Source organism: Sarcophilus harrisii, chromosome 2 (genome assembly GCF_902635505.1).
Source record: "Sarcophilus harrisii chromosome 2, mSarHar1.11, whole genome shotgun sequence".
NCBI classification, from domain to species: domain Eukaryota; kingdom Metazoa; phylum Chordata; class Mammalia; order Dasyuromorphia; family Dasyuridae; genus Sarcophilus; species Sarcophilus harrisii.
The window spans coordinates 489,385,410-489,402,789 of record NC_045427.1 but is presented as its reverse complement, the minus strand read 5'-3'; the positions used below and the strand labels follow the sequence as shown (position 1 = coordinate 489,402,789).

Below are 17,380 nucleotides of genomic sequence, written 5' to 3'. Positions count from 1 at the left end.
GGCGGAAGTGACCGCAGAAGCGCTGGGCGGAGGCACAAGATGGCAGCAGCGATGGTGGCTGTAACGGGAGCAGCTGGAGCTGCTGTGCTCTGTGGACGGGGCGTTTGGGGCCGCTCTCGCTTGAGGTGAGAGGGGTGAGGCTGGAAGACTGACTGACGGGCAGAGAGATGGAGGGACAAGGGCCAAGTACGGGGAAAGGCCAGGACTGCCCGGCCCTGACTCGGGCCCCTCGGGCGTGACTCCGGCGGAGGCTCCGAGGGGCCCAGTCCGTGACTGTAGCCTCGCTCCCCGCTCTCGAGGCGCCGCTCTCTAAAATCTTCGCCCTTCGGAGCTGCTGGGGGGTCATTTTATCTATTCCCCTGCTCCAGGCTAGCCATCGGACCAATCAAAAGTTGTTTCCGCCTGGAAGTGAGCGCATGGCAGAACAGGACCGTACTGCGCGACCATGTGTGAGCCACTTAGATTCAGGAGTGGGAGAATTGTAGAGACAGGGAGTCTAAAGTCTCATTTAACAGAGGAGAAAAGCGAGGCACGCGTTCCCAAAAGCACTAGCCCAAAATCGCTACAGGATAAAATAGCGCCTCTACTTAGTCGTCCTTAAGATTGAGCTTCCCCGAAAACGTGCAGTTCTTTTCCCATTAAACACTTCCCGTGAGTGCAGAAGGGTCCTGGCCCAGTTCATATGCAAAGATAAGACAGTTATCTTCAAGTACTCTCTACCTACTAGAAAGTATCCTCGGCTCGCTAGGTGGCGCAGTGGAGAGAGCACCGGTCCTGGAGTCAGGAAAACTTGAGTTCAAATGCTGCCTCCGTCTCACTTAATACTGTGACTCCGGGCAAGTCACTTAGTCCCAATGGCCCTACCTTCCCCCGACTATGCCCTGTGCTTGTCATAGGTTCCTTCAGCCTAGACTGCCTTTCCTACAATCCATATCCCTTTCAGAAGGAAGGGTAATACTGTTTTGTATGCAATCCCCTATAAACGACTCATGCGCCCCTACTGTTATGGATTAAAATGCTTTAAATTTGAATATCCTTCCCCCTTCCTTCTTAGACATATGTCTTATCTTTCTAAAGTTCAACTCAAAGTCTCCTTCATGAAGTCTTCTTTCATTACCAGATGGTAATAATTAAGTCCACTTGGGACGTCATTTAGTGATTTTTCCAGATTTTGTGCATAATTGTTATTGATGTGATTTATTTCCATATTACATTGTAAACCATATGTGTTAAAGATCATGTGATGTTTAAATTTGTATCTCTCAAAACCTGGTTTAATACCACACACACAGATGATTAATAAATGCTTGTTGAATTAAATTGGACTTAGAAGAACTGAACTAGAGAGTTTTTCAGGGTTTCTTTTGGCTATAAAAGGCTATGATTTTTTCTGTCACTTTGAGATTTGACAGAGCTAGGCCTAACAATTCATGATTATAAGAATGCAGAATACTTTCTCTATACTACTTACTCTAAAAGAGATAGGGTAAATGTATTCCCCCTCTTACATATAAGGAAAACTGAGAGCAATTGTCATAGTAACACATCTTGTAAATAGTAAATATCACAGCTAGAATTAAAACCTAGATCTTCTGACTTTCTGGCTGCTCCTTATTTTCTGCTGCTAGTTATGGAATTTAAGCTGAGTACTAATATTCTTGTCATAAAAGTCTTCCTAGTTTTTCTTTGTCAAATCCATCAGTGTTATTGTGTCCTGCCTTAGTAATGTTCACAGTTGGTATGCGTGCTATTTTTGATTAGGATAGTCTCCTCATGACTGGAAAGCCAATCAATTGATTTAATTTTTTCTTCCCCTTGTACATGTACATGCTGTGTAGTCTTTCTAAATGAGTCATTGTTCATTGCTATACTTTATGAGTTGGATCAAGAACTATATTCCCTGGTCCAGTCCTGTAAGGTTTCTCTGCTACCTGAATGCCAGAAATTCTCAGATGCAATCTGTAGACTGCTGGTGACAAAGGGAAGCCAGATGATTGCTCTCCATCAGGTTAAGCAACTTCTTTGGCTGGCAGGTTGTATTGCACTCTCCCCCTTCAGAAAAGGGTGAAAGTCACATACCTCTATGCAACCCCATAAAAACATTGGAACTAGAAACAGCCTTAAAGAGCTCCTTGCCCATTGCCCTCACTTCCAGAAAAAGAACCTGAGGTGGTGTTAGGTAAAATGATGACAATGTCACTCAGCAAATTAATAGTAAAGTTGTGACTTGAATTCTGATATCTAAACTATTGTTCATTTCACTATGCTACTTTCCCCCCTTTTCCTCAGGAATGCCAGGTAACTTGAACTTAATCATAGGGATTAGTGACTTAAATATTGGGGTAGAATTTTCACCTATTACATGTGCTGAAGAGGAATACAGCATAATTCAATTTGAGGATGACTTTGAGTTTTCATTGTATGACTTTACAGGACATGATCAGAATGTTGTTGTTTGAAATGATAGCTTTAGAACTGGAAATGACTTAAGAGACAATCTAGTCCCAACTTCTTTATTTTACAAATGAAGAAAACTAAGATATGGGGAAGTTACTGTGACCCACAATTACAGTTTGTAAATGCCAAATGTGGTATCTGAATCTACTTCCTCTAGCTCCTCAGCCAATTCCTTTTCTAACGTTCAGCCACTTTCCATAAGAAATCCTTCCATGATTTAAAGAAGCCACTGGAACCAAAGTGTTCCTAGCCTAATGACTTTTAAGCAAGTACATTTGATTAGTTTTTGTGGTAGTTAACATTGTATAAAAAGCTTTGTCTTATTTCATCACAAATTTTTCTTTCACAATATCTCACTGAAACCCTGTACAAATATAACTAGAATAATATTTTTTAAACATACTTAATTTTTAAAAGGATCTTTAGTTTTGTCAATTTGGGAACTTTCCACTGATCTGCTCAATTCCTCACAATTCTGGTATTTAGTAGATTCTGTTCTTTTGCAGTTATGGCCAGATAAAGATCACATTACAGTCACTGTAGTGATAAGCTTTTCCAAATTTAGGTAAGCACACTTTCCCTCTCCCTCCCACCCTCCCCCAGGCCCAGACTCAAAGATTTTTCATCTTGGGAGAAATTGAGACAAATTAAATGAATTCGTTTATGACACATGGTTAGTCATTAAAGAAGCAAGAACTAGAATTCGGATTTCTTAAATCCCAATCTGATATTTTTTTCATAGGATTCGGACTTGGAGATTTTCAAAGTCATCTAGTTCAACCTCCTTATTTTACAGATAGGGAAAAATAAGTCCAGAAAGGTTCCGTTCAAGGGCACACAGGTAGTATGTGTCTGGGCAAGGAATCTAGAACTGAAAACAATATCTAAAATTATCTAGGCAGTCTTTTCCTAAATAAGAGTACTCTCTACAAGATATTAGTCAGTCTAGCACAATTAAGTACTTAATCTCTGCAGTCTCTATACTATACACTGTGGATACAAAGACACAAAAAAAAAAAAAAAAAAAAAAACAATTCCTGCCCTCCTGGACCTTAAATTCTACATAAAACAATTTGTACACATAAGTAGATGCAAAAATAAACAAAATAGATACAGTGTAAATTTAGGGAGGTAGGAGTGTGTCAGGATGGTATTAGCAGAGCTTTAAAGCAAGAGGGTAAGATGAGGAAGATCAGGAAAGGAGCAGATCCACTTTCATGTGGGAGGTGCACTTGAGCCGAACTTTGAAAGATGTTAAAGATTATAAGCAGTGAAGAGGGGTACATTGCTGGCATGGGACAACCTATGCAAAGGATTTAAAAGCCAAACTGAGCAAAAATCCACTTATTCAAGGGAGTGATGTTGTCACAGGATAGAGTGCTGGGCCTAGAGTCTAGAAGATTCATTTTACTGAATTCAGATTTGGCCTCTGACACTAGCTTATCTGACCCCTGGGCAAATCTCTTTATCCCAATTGCCTCAGTACCTACCAGTTCTTTATATCTCTTGCTTGACCAAGTGGCTATCCAGCTTTTGTTTGAAGACTTGCCATGAAGTAGAACCTACTACTTATCCCTGCAGCCCAATTCAGTTTTGGAGAGCTCTGTTGTTTTTCTTTAACTCAAGTCTAAATGTGTTCTGCAACTTGGCCAGTTGCTCCTACTTCTGTCTTATGGGACCAAGTAGAACAAATCAAAAGGATTCTTTTTCTTGTCCTAACTCTTAAGATACTTGATGGAAACTATCTCTTCCTTAAATATCCATTTCTCTGTATTAAATGTCTTCAGTTTTTTCAATTGGAACTTCATACATAATAAACCCAAGACCCATCTGTGTTTTGGTTTGCCCTCCTCTGTAATGTTCTCCTGCTTATCAAGTGCTGTTCCTAAAATAGATGGCTCCAAAGACCCAATATTCTAGATGCATTTCTTTTCACTCCAAATTCAGAGTTTATTAATACACTGCCTCCAAAACTCATTAATTTTATTTATATTATGCTTTATGGTTTACAAAGCACTATGGTAATTAATACAAGTACTATCTTTTATTGCGGTGAGGAAACTCAAGTTTACAGAAGTAGACTGACTTGCTTATGATCATATTCTTAAGTGCCAGGGCAGGAATTTAGAATCAGATTTTCTAATTCCTGGTCTAATGCTCATTCCCTTAGGGTACAGGAATGTGTGTAATGTCCTTTGCAAAGGAGGATCTTAGTTATGCATATGTCATCTATGTGAAGGTGGTTATTTGTAATAATCATGAGTAACTACTATTTTAATTGAAGATGCATCTCTGCTTTAGGTTTGGACTGACTGCATACAGACGGTTTAGTAGTGGCAGTGCATACCCCAACATTCCTCTCTCTTCTCCCTTACCTGGAGTGCCAAAACCTGTTTTTGCAACAGTTGATGGACAGGAAAAATTTGAAACCAAAGTCACAACACTAGAGAATGGACTTCGGGTGGCATCCCAAAATAAATTTGGACAGTTTTGTACAGTAGGAAGTAAGTATGTTTGTTGGTCAGTGGCCAGTTATTTGTCTCATTTTAGTATATAAGTATCTTATAGCAAACTAGAGTATTTACATTTTTATTGGACATAGTAAAAATGGAAAAAGTTGTTTGATATTTAGTCTTAGTCATTGATTATTATAGGAAATTTGGGTTTAAATGATAGCATTCTCTATAAATTCTAGTTTAACATGTTAATTTTTTTTTCTTTTTTGTCAGTTCTAATTAATTCAGGATCAAGACATGAAGCAAAATATGTTGGTGGAATTGCTCATTTTTTGGAAAAACTGGCATTTTCGGTTAGTATCTGACTTGTAATTTTGGAGATTGTGCTTGTAGATGGTTACTGAGTAAATAGTCTGATTATTCAGACCTTCTCATCTCTTCTTGATTATAGCAATAGCCTCCTAAGTGTTCTTCCTGCTTTAAGTCTCTTCTTTCTCCAGTCCTCCTATAAACACAGCTACCAAAGTGATTTTCCTAAAGTGTAAGTGTGATTATATCATTTTCCTACTCAATAAATTCTATTGACCCTTGTTACCTCCGATATTAGTTCATTTCTTTAGCTTTTGAAACTCTAAAAAACATGAGCCCTGACTTACTTTTCTTACCTTAATATACATTATATGATGTACTGTCTCCTCTGCTATACCTCTGCACTATCTCCTGTGCTTAGAATCTGCTTCCTCTTTATGATGACCTCTTAGAATTCCTGGTTTCATTCAAGTACTACATTCTATGTGAAGTTTTTCTTAATTCCTCCCAGCTACTAGTTCTGTCCCCAGTCCATCCTCTTCCTTCCAAAATGATCTAGTATTCATTTTGTATGTTGTTTGGATATACTTAAGTATATTCTTATTGTTTTCCTTAATAGAATTTAAGGGGAACCCTTTGAAGGCAGAGACTTTCATTTTTATCTTTGTATCCCCAAGGTCTGGAACAAAGTGTACCATATGGTAGGCACTTAATAAATGCTTGCTGTTTGGTTGATTATCAAGCCAAACTGCATGGTCACTGTAATAACTGTAAAGAAGCAAATGTTGATGACTAAAAACAATTTTGGTGAAGTAGAAAGGATATATTTGGACATAGTTTTCATATCCGCAAAGAAAGCCAAAAGGAAATCAGTAAAGAAACCAAATTAAACCACTAAATTATTACAAAAAAGACCTTTGAAGCAGTTTAGCTGGAGAAACTTATTTTTGTTCCTGAAGGTGTCATTATTTTTATGTGCTTTGAAATTAAAAGTAGATTGTTTTTAAACATTTGAACTCACAAGGAATGTTTTTTCTCTAGTCTACTGCCAGATTTGGCAGCAAAGATGAAATTCTTCTTACCTTGGAAAAGCATGGGGGCATTTGTGACTGCCAGACATCAAGGTATGTCAGCTATTGCCTAAAATAATTTTTTAAAAAGAATTTCTTTTTAACACAGCTTATTTTTAAACAATTTCCAACAATTGTTTGCAACAATTCCCCAGTACCTTCAAAGCACTTTTCCTGAAAAGTATTAAGCAAAATTGCCTAATAACAGGTCATAAGTTGGTTTTTTTTTTTTTTTAACTTTTGTGGCTTACTAATTATTAATAGGTCAGTTACTTTAAATAATGCATAGTTACATCTTACTGATCACAGGATCATAGATTTGAGCTAGTTGGGACTGCAAGAAGTGATGACTATAATCCTTATTCAAAAATCACATATAAATAAAGTGCTGCTTTTTATAGTACTCTTGAAGATGTCACAAAGTTTTTAAAATAACATCAGGTGGACCCTGCCTAAGTTAAAAGTTAGGAAAGATAAAAATATAAATCTTATATGGAAAAAATAGATCTATAGAATGCTATACACTTGGGAGCAGAAACATGTATTACAAGAAAGTTATAAAGTAGTAATCAGTGTATCAAAATCAGTTTTTCTTGACTCATATCTTCAGTGATTCCCTTTTGTCTATGTGATAAAGTATATACTCATATTAAGCATTCATGTTTAAGGCCTTTCAAAATTTGGTTTCTTCCATTCTAGCCTCACTTATTTTTGCTCTGTAATAAGAACTTTATCCTCAGCCAGATGTGTCTGTATATGGTTTCCTCAACCACTCCAGGTTCCTTCAGGGAAAATATTTCAGGATGTTTCATCTTAAATGACAAAATTTTAAAAATTAAACATAACTACCAAGATCCAAGTCATTTTATTTATCATAAATAACATGACAAAAATAATTTGTGGTTTTTCAGGGACACTACCATGTATGCTGTATCTGCTGATACAAAAGGACTGGATACTGTGGTTGGCTTATTAGCTGATGTAGTGCTACAGCCAAGGTTGTCAGGTATGATTTTCTGGTATTCCCTGAGGAGACAAAACCATGTCAATTTGTTTCTGGTATCTGCCATATAATATATCATAATATGAAAAAAGCCATTATTCTTTAGGGAAGGGAGCCATATTATGGGCAGTGCCTTTACACAAATATTGCAGGCCACTAGATGAAAAAAATTCATTTGTAATGTGATAATGATTAATAATATGATAGTCCCTTAGGTTTTATAAATTAATAAATTTGTTTATTTGTTGGTTTTAGTGAATTCTAGTCTTTTTATTAAAAAAGTTGTTAAAGCTGTTTTTACACACACTGTGACTGAGATGTGATCACAAGATTCATTTTGATCTTGACTTTAAAATCTTTCTTAGATTTCTTTTCCTAGTTATAAGTAGATCCTGATCTTTTTTTTTTTTTTTTTTTTTTTTTTTTTTTGGTGGAACAGGTTTTCATAAATACTGAAATCATATATCCTTGATAAGTTGACAAGATTGATCCTACTGCTACTGTAATTATTTAATTATGCAAAATATTTTAAGAATTTTCCCATTCATCAATTTACTTAAGCCTTTAATAATCCCAGGAGGTAGGCTATCTAGATAATATCCTGACATTACAAATGAGGAAAGTGAGGCAGAAAGAAGCTGACTTGTTCATGGCCATATAGATAGTAGCGACAAAACTAGAAGTAGAATCTGACCCAGTTTACTGCTTTTCCCAATACTATGTGAAGTACTTTCTGCTGGTCTTTGGAGCACATAGGAATATAGCTGGAGAACACAGAAATTAAATAATGTATCTTATTATTCTTAATACTATGTTTCTTTATACATTGGGACTAAATGAGTCAGCTTCTTACTCTTGTGCCTTTTCTTGGCTTTATGATAGTGGCTTTTATGTTTTGGATTTTTTTGTGTTTTTGTAGATGAAGAAATTGATATGACTCGAATGGCTGTTCAGTTTGAATTAGAGGACCTAAATATGAGGCCTGATCCGGAGCCACTTCTCACAGAGATGATTCATGAAGTAAGATAAGCTACAGTTGGGTTAGACCTGTGATCCAAAAAGCCTATATTCTTTCTGTTGTTAGTTCCAAAGGACTGTTTGATAGTTTATTTCATCCATACAAGTTAACCCATTGCAGATCTATTATCTACGTAAGAAATCAAAACTTTTTTGTATAAGTTATAGAGCTTCTTGTATAAAAAAGTTAAATATTTACTTTTATTTGTCCTTAAAATTACTTCCTTCAGAAATGTTTAGTTTTAACATTTTCATCTGGAGAGGTAGATTTAGTCATTATATTGATAACATGCTTCTACACAAAGATCTGTTCAGATACCTCAGCATGGTATGAAATCTGAGTTCTCAGAAATTACTGCAATTGAGTACAGACTTTGACAGATTCTGACAAGCTAAAAAGGTTTCAAAATCAGGCCTTCTGGTGGAATGTGTATGTGTGTCTGTCAAATAAGGAACAGCCTGCCTAAGCTCAGAAAGCCATCACCTTTGATCACTTTGGCCACAAAACCTCACGAAAACTGTCTCCTCTCTCAACATAGAAGGGTTATAAGTTACATAGGTGAAAGAAGTTTTATGCCATCATGGATTTGAAATTTTAACTGTATATAAGTAGGTGATGTTTGTTAGATAGAACTAAGAAACATTTCTAAATATAGCTGATACTGGAAATAGCTAGAGAATGCTAAATATGTAATGTTTTCTCAAATGCATTGTAATGATAAAAGTTATAGTAACGTTTATTTTGACATTTGGGTAAACACAAAGCTCATTTCCTCTTGCCTCCCTTCTCTTATCAGGCTGCATACAGGGAAAATACAGTAGGCCTTCACCGTTTCTGTCCAGCAGAAAATATTCCCAAAATTGATCAAAAAGTACTCCATTCATATCTAAGAAACTATTACACTCCTGACCGGATGGTACTGGCTGGTGTAGGAATAGAACATGAGCAATTAGTGGAGTGTGCCAGAAAATATCTTCTTGGAATAGAGCCAGTTTGGAGTAGTGGGCAGAACAAAGATGTGGACAAATCCATTGCACAGTATACTGGAGGGATTATCAAGGTAAGATCAAAGAGTGGCAGCATAAAATCTTTAAATTGCATTCTGATTTAGATTACTTTTTAATGTTTATAAAAGGTGGTGAACTACAAGGATAGGCTGTTGTATGCATTCTTAGACTTAGTAACTGCTGAATATTATAACTATTATTTTGCTAAAATGTTTTTCTTGATTATAAAGAATGGTTTAATTCAGGAGAATGAGATGGAGGAAGGAAATACAGAAATAGCTATAATATGAAAACAAAAGGCTTCAATAAAATTTAGAAAATTTTGTCAAAGGAATTAAAAATTAGATGCCACCTTTGGAAAGGAATTTTACTCAGTATTGAAATTTGTTACTAATACTTGAAAGAGAGTTTCCGTGCACTACCAGTAGCTAAACTACTGTAGCTACTTACATGTATATAGCATCTTATAAAGAACTTTCACATTTGTCATAAATCTGGAAAGTAGACAGGGTTTTGCAGATGAAGAAACTGAGGTTAGCTAGTCAATGAACAGGTGACCTTAGAGTCTAGGTCTTTTGACCTCTAATCCAGGACTTTTTCTTTTCATATGTTATTTTGCTGTTAAGTCTTCAGTAAAAGCTTTAAAAGTATTAAAGTTTAATTTGGGTGTTATTTACTGAAGTTTACTTGTGACAATTAAAAAAACCATTTCAATTTAAGTCTTTTTAAACTGACTCAGATGACAGGTGTTATATTTACCATCTATTGTTTGTAAGATCTAGTTGTTAAAGCGTACTTCACTCATTTATACTTGTGTTCCTCACAGATAGAAAGAGACATGTCAGATGTGAGTCTAGGACCCACGCCAATCCCTGAACTCACACATATCATGATAGGACTTGAGAGCTGTTCTTTTTTGGTAAGTGTTAAGAAGGACTATGTCTAAATTTATGTTGCTGAATGTTTAATCCTGTCATTGATTAAATTCTTTTTTCTCCAATCTCCTGCAGGAGGAAGATTTCATCCCCTTTGCAGTGTTAAACATGATGATGGGAGGAGGAGGTTCTTTTTCAGCTGGTGGACCAGGAAAGGGAATGTTTACCAGGCTCTATCTCAATGTGCTAAACAGGTCGGTGGGAATTTTAGAAAAGTTTTTTCTCAGGATTATCAAGCCAAAGTGAATGATAGCATTTTAGGACTGATTTTACCTTAGAAGTTTTGTTTTCTTCATATGCACATTTTGCATTGGACTGGAAAAGCATCACTCATATTAAAATTTGGGTTCTTATTTATAGGCACCATTGGATGTATAATGCAACCTCTTATCACCACAGTTATGAAGATACAGGTCTCTTGTGTATTCATGCTAGTGCTGATCCTAGACAGGTAAATATGGTGGTTCATTTTTCATTTCTAAAGCTTTGAGGTTCAATATCTTAATAATTTTTATTAATTTAATTTAGTCAAATTCCTTGCAGTATTAAAGTTAAGTATTTATATGACTCATCTGCAGCTTTCTTAAAGAGTCCCTTAGAATTTGGCAAAGCAGCTGTGTTGTAAGGGAAAGAACAATGGACTTGGAAATTAAAAGAATTGATCCTTAGCTCTATGACCTTGGACAAATTACTTAACTTCATTATATTTTCATATCTTCATATGTAAGGTGAAATTGGTAATATGTGGAGAGAGCTTATGTGTGTTGTTACATGCACATATCTTATAAGGTAATTTGATTATCATATGAAATGATGTATTTTGGCAAAGTGCTTTGTAAATTGTGAGGTTCTGTATAAATAATAGTCAAAGAATGAAAAGCTACACTTTTAGATTGCACTTAAGGATGTTATTAAAACTACTTAATTACTTAAAGAATAACCATTGCTTTTTAATACCTCCAACATCACATTCCTTTATAGGTTCGAGAAATGGTAGAAATCATTACAAGGGAATTTATATTAATGGGTGGAGCTGTGGGTGAGGTAAGTTATGCTTTTCTCTTTAAACTGTTATTGAAGGAGTCAGCTGCAACATTTTGGCTGTCAGAATAACACTGAAAGCAAAGAAATTATTCTCACTACCCCAAATACATATTACTCAGTTTGAATACTAAATGTAAATAAGAGGCAGATAGCAAAGAGGATGGAGTACAGTTAAAATAGGAGATTCATGGTTACACATAATTTGGGGATCAAAAGTAAAATTCACCTTAAAAGTATATATTTTTCCTCAGTTTATTTGCTTAAAACTGAAAAATAGAATATCTCTTTGTACATAATCTCACTGAAACATAAGTTGGAAAACATGACTTTATTTGGAAAAATTCATAAGATAGTGTGTGAAGAAAATTAATAGGAGAAGTAGTTTGGACTTAGATGCTATAAACAATGAAGTAATATCAATATTTAAACATAAATGCACCAAATAACTTAGTTTGCATAATTTTAAAAATGAGTTATAAGAGAGAATATTTTATTATGATATATAATATAAATATAAAATAATTTACTATAATAATGGAGATCCTCAATTTTTCCCTGTCAAAACTAGATAAATCCACCATAAAATTTTAAAAATTGAGGAAATGAATAGAATTTTTAAAATGTTAGTATGATAGACTTCTGGAGATAACTGAATTAGAAAAAAATAGCAATGTTCATTTAGTAGAGCAAAAGTTAAAGAATTTTTTAAAAACTATGGAAAAAAGAAGTAAAGGAAGAAAATTTAGCAGTAACAGACTTTATAAGGTAAAAACATTGTTGAAGTGGAAAATGGATAATTTTGATTATTTTAAATTAAAAGTTTCTTATATAAATAAAACCAGTGTAGCCCAAAATAGAAGGAATGCAAAAAATTGAGGGAAAAAAAACCCTTCATAGATAATCTCTCGGATAGGATGTGATTATTTGGGAATTGTGCTAGGGTATAAGAAATGATGAACTGGTTAATTTAGAAAAAACAAAAAGACTTGGACTTATGAAGGAAGATCCTATCCTCCAGAGAAAAAGATGACAAATGGAAATACACATAATATGCTCTTACATGTATGTGTATGACTGTTTATGTGTTTATAGGTGTGTTTGTGTGTATGTGTGTTCATGTTTAGTTGTAGCCTTCTTTAGAGCAGTGAGAAAAAAAATTAAAGGTACAACAGAGAAAAGAAAAACAAAGTGCATAGAAAACAAAAGAAAAAGGAAGTGGAAAAAAAGCTGGATAACTGAAAACAATGTATAGTATTTATTAAATAGATTTTCTTATAATGGAAACTTACTGTTTTATATTGAATCCTCTTGTGGTCTGTTGTATACATGGAAACATTTTGTTTTGTTTTTTCTTTCTTAGTTTCATATTTAAGTTTAAAAAAGAAAAAGAAAAAAAATTTCCCATGTAATTGAGAAAACAAATTAAAATTTTTAAAAAAGTAAAAGTCCAAGATGATAAGATCATAGCTAAGGGACCCTGTGTGAGTTGAGAGAAGATAGATGAGAAGCTATTATTCAGGTAGAATTGACCAGATTTGGCAATTAATTGGATATATAGCAAATGAAAGGGGGTGGGGGGGAGAGAGAGTTGAATCAAATGACTTTTGAGGTTGTAAATTTGGGTAACTGGGAGAATAGTGGTATTCTCAACTCATGATCAAGTTTGGAAGAGGATAATAAGTTTGAAGGGAAGCTAATTTACTTATGTTTTAGATCAGAGGTCCTCAAACTTTTTAAATAGGGGGCCAGTTCACTGTCCCCGAAACTATTGGAGGGCTGGACTATAGTAAAAACAAAAACTTTGTTTTGTGGGCCTTTAAATAACGAAACTTCATAGCCCTGGGTGAGGGGGATAAACATCCTCAGCTGCCACATCTGGGCTGCAGCCATAGTTTAAGGACCCCTGTTTTAGATATATTGTATAATTAAAGCTTTGGGAACTGGGATATAGCCTAAGAGATATTCACATTTCGTAGGTAGAACACAAATAATGATCTAGCCGAGAAGCCATGCAGGAGTAGTTTTAAACAGATAAGAGGAAACAATGATATGTAAGTTATGGGAAAAGAAAGTGTCTAAGAGCTGAGAATGATCAACAGCAGCAATACCACACAGGGTATCAAGAAAAGAACTATGAAAATCCATCAGACTTAGCAGTTGAGAGCATTCATAATCTTGAAGATAGAAGTTTCAGTACAAGGGGTACACAAGGGATCAAGAAATGAGCAGATGGGGCAGCGAGATAATGCGATGAATAGAGCACCAGCTCTGGAGTCAGGAGAACCTGAGTTCAAATCTGGCCTCAGACACTTAACACTTCCTAGCTGTGTGACCCTGGGCAAGTCACTTAACCCCAATTGCCTCAACAACAATTAAAAATGAGTAGGAGATAAAGGAATCAAGACAAGATGAGTTTAAACTACTTTTTAATAGGAGTTTGATGTGAAAAGAAGTAATATAAGATAATGTCTTTAGGCGATGACAAGCATCAATTGAAAATTTTTTAAAGGCTGGGGTAGATTTGAATGAATAGATTTATCTTGTAGCTGGGAAGGAGCCAGTTAGAGAAGGAGTGGCTCAAGATGAAAAGGACTCTTTTAAATGGAAAGGAAATAAGGGGGAGGAGAACTAGATTTAGCATTATACATTTAGACCTAGAAAGGACAACACTGTGGCTATGTAGTCCTATTCTTTCATCTTATAGATGAGGAAATGGGAACCTAGATAGGTTAAGGAACTTGCCCAATTTGACATAGGAAAGAAATATCAGAAATGGGATTTTATCCTAAGTCCTAGAACAAGTACTTTTTCCACCATCCCTCATTTGCACAAGTGGTTGAATTGATAGGTAGCTTTAGCACAGAAAAGGGACTTTGTCAGTAACTGGGGCAAAGTAAAAGAGAAGATGAGGATTTTGAAGAGTAAAGTAGAAAAGAGGGGAATCGTACTCATTTTTCTTTTCAAAGTAGAAAATAAGGTTTTCTCTCAGGTTAGAGGAGAAAAAAAATGAAACTGTCACCATCGTTGCTTAGACAGTGATGGAAGAATAAAAGGAAGAGATCTTGACGCACTAAGGATCTAATTAAAGTTAGATAACAAATTTTACTTTCTGTAGTTTTTTATTAGGACATGAATACTACTAGATCTAAGGTTTAGAGATAGTATTATGGTTGAACTGGTCAACTGTAAGGTCACAATTATGAAGGGAACAAAATAAAGGCAGAGCAAACATTTTAGACTGGAAAAGTAGGGGAAAAAGGGGGAGGGAGGGTAAAAGAATTAAAAGTCAAGGTGAAAGAACAAATTTGGGGAGGAATTAAGCACAGAGAACAAGAAGTCATAATCCGAAGAAAGAAATTTCAGGATTATTACCGAGTAATTTTGCTGTGGTGATAATGAGAATTAAGGTATGGCAGTCCTTGATGTGGAATAAAGTCAAAAGTCATGGTAATTAAGAACAGGATATTTGAAGACATATCAGTGTCATAGTTCAAATGGACAAATATGACCAGAATTTTTTTGAGGGGATGGAATCCTGTCATGATTTTGTAAAGACGGGCATTGACGAAATCAAATGCAGGTTTTTCCTGGATTCAGGAAAACATTCCCATTTTCTGAGGACTTTGCCATCCTTTATATTTTCTCAACTTCAGACATAAATGGATAAAGTTGATTGCATTAATTATTGTTGGTAAACTTTCACATGGCTAATAATCATAACATCTTGTAAAATATTACTTAAACATCTAGGTGGAACTTGAGAGAGCCAAGACACAACTTATGTCCATGCTCATGATGAACCTAGAATCCAGACCTGTAATTTTTGAAGATGTAGGGAGGCAGGTGCTGGCAACAAATTCCAGAAAACTACCTCATGAATTGTGTGCTCTCATTCGTGAGTATTACATCTACATGCATGTTATAGTTATGCTAATCTAAAGAATTATAACAGCCATTTTTCTCACACTAATTATCTTTTATTTGACCTTCAAAAAAGGAATATAGATGATTTTTCATCCTCATCTTCCAACAGAAAACATTAGTGGAGTACCTACTATGTGTAGCACTCATTGCCAGAGATCTTTGTATCTTTTAAGTACTTTATTAAGGCACATCAACCCATATGTCACTGAAGGGATCTGTCATTGAAAGGATTGAAGGTTGTTGCTTTAAGATGACAAAAATCCTAATGTACATTTTATCTTGATTATTAGGGATGAGGTAGAGATTTTTTTTTTTTCAGTCATTTCAGGGCAACCAGAGTTAAGTGATTTATTTGTTTGTGGTCAAACAACTAGTAAGAGTCTGAGGCCAGATTTGAAATCAGGAAGTTGAGTCTGTCTTCTTGACTTCAGGCCTGGCATAATATATCTACTTTACCACTTAGCTGCTATGGGATAGAGGTAGGGTATTTTCATTAGAGCAGATAACAAAGGCACCAAGAAAGAACCCAGGCTGTTCCAACTGGCCTAACCCTTCCTCAAGCAATTCATTGTAGCACAAACAACTTTTAACTGCCTCTTAACCCATGGGAATTCTCTTCTCTCTTAGGTCTTTATAAATTCCTAATTTGTTTATTGTCCTCCAAATGAATTGAATCTTAAAAATAGCAATTCTTCTTTAAGCAAAAGTACATTCAGAGCAATAGCTTTCAAAATTTTTTGTTTTCCTCTGTTCTAGGTAATGTGAAATCAGATGATATCAAGAGGGTAGCAACTAAAATGCTTCGGGGTAAACCTGCAGTAGCTGCCCTAGGAGACTTGACAGACCTGCCAACTTATGAGCACATTCAAGCAGCTCTTGCTAGTAAAGATGGACGACTGCCAAGAATGTATAGGCTTTTCCGATAAGGAACTGATAAAGCCAAAACCACTGAAAATCCAGGGGAGCATGTTTTTTATGTATTGTTCTTGGGATTGTTGTAATTTAGTAAAAATATATATATATACACACACACACACATATATATATTTAATTATTCTGAATAAAACAAATGGGACTGTTCTCCAGATATAAATGAGCTCCTAACTTAAACCTTTCTAGACCACATAACTCAATTTTAACTCTCTCGAGATTAAGTTTGATGGCTACTCAAATAAATGTTTAACAACCTAAGTGTATAATGCTTTCTTTCTTTAAGCCAAAGAAGATATTGCTAACAGCTAAAAATAATCTCAAATGTTAGAGATGATTGATACTTAGCATGAATCTTGTTCTTTTAAATGATATACAGGATTCATTTTAGGACTCATGTCCTAAATTGGGTAAGAAGAATTAGGTTTTAGCCAGTCTAATGGATCTGTGTGATGATAATATGAGGTACAGTTCTTCCTTTCACCTTAACAGAGATCACATAGCATACAAACAAATTCTGCTTACCTGCTTATTTCCCAAAGATGATACTAAAAAGTGTACTCAGGTCTAATTTTGAATTGGAAAACAAATTCAGAATTACATGGGAAACATTAACTTATTCCTTCAAAACTGTCATGTTCTAAGCAAAGTAAGTATGTTTACTTTTTCCTTACATCCTTGCACATTCATCAATTTTGCCCTTAATTAGGGAACTCAGCCTTCCTTGGAGGTAAATACCCAAAAGTGTATATGGCTTTCCTGGGACTTTATAAGTAGTGAAAAAGTAAAGATTCTCCTTCAAGTTTCCTTGAAACTGCCCTGCTTGGCCCAAATATTAATAATTGTGTTCTGAATAATTTAAGCATGGATAGAATAGCAGTATCAAAATTTGTTTAAAAAAAAAAAGGGGGGGTGGGTGGGGGAGGGCAGACCCAAGATGGTGGAGAGTAGACAGAACATTACTTTAGCTCTTTCTGGTTTCCCTTGGAATTAACACTAGATCAAGCCTCTGAATGGATTTAGGAGTGACAGAACCCACAAATATTCAGAGTGTAATAAATTTCCAGGTTAAGCTATCTTGGAAGGACTTCAGAAAAGGTCTGTCTCAATTGGGTAGGGGGAATCATGTCCTGGTACAGGTGCTGCACAGGGAGGTCCAGCGTGGGGAAGTCCAGCTCATGGAATCTATAGCAGGAGGCTCTTAGCCAAAATACAGCAGTTGGTTAC

General features: G+C 35.4%; 1 protein-coding gene across 2 annotated transcripts; it reads left to right on the top strand.

Annotated features, from left to right (window-relative positions):
- PMPCA (peptidase, mitochondrial processing subunit alpha) lies at positions 1-16,416 on the top strand. Of its 2 annotated transcripts, XM_003757480.4 has the most exons (13): positions 1-125; positions 4,759-4,961; positions 5,187-5,266; positions 6,264-6,346; positions 7,204-7,298; positions 8,215-8,315; positions 9,110-9,373; positions 10,147-10,239; positions 10,331-10,449; positions 10,616-10,706; positions 11,237-11,299; positions 15,050-15,194; positions 15,980-16,416. In XM_003757480.4, the coding sequence occupies exons 1-13, from the start codon at positions 40-42 to the stop codon at positions 16,147-16,149; spliced, it is 1,593 nt and encodes a 530-aa protein (XP_003757528.1). In that variant the 5' UTR covers positions 1-39; the 3' UTR covers positions 16,150-16,416. The 2 variants fall into 2 exon arrangements, with proteins under 2 accessions (XP_003757528.1, XP_023350116.1); XM_023494348.2 differs by lacking the exons at positions 1-125; positions 4,759-4,961 and having other exon boundaries at positions 5,211-5,266; positions 6,264-6,350.
- Positions 16,417-17,380: the final 964 nt, after the last annotated feature.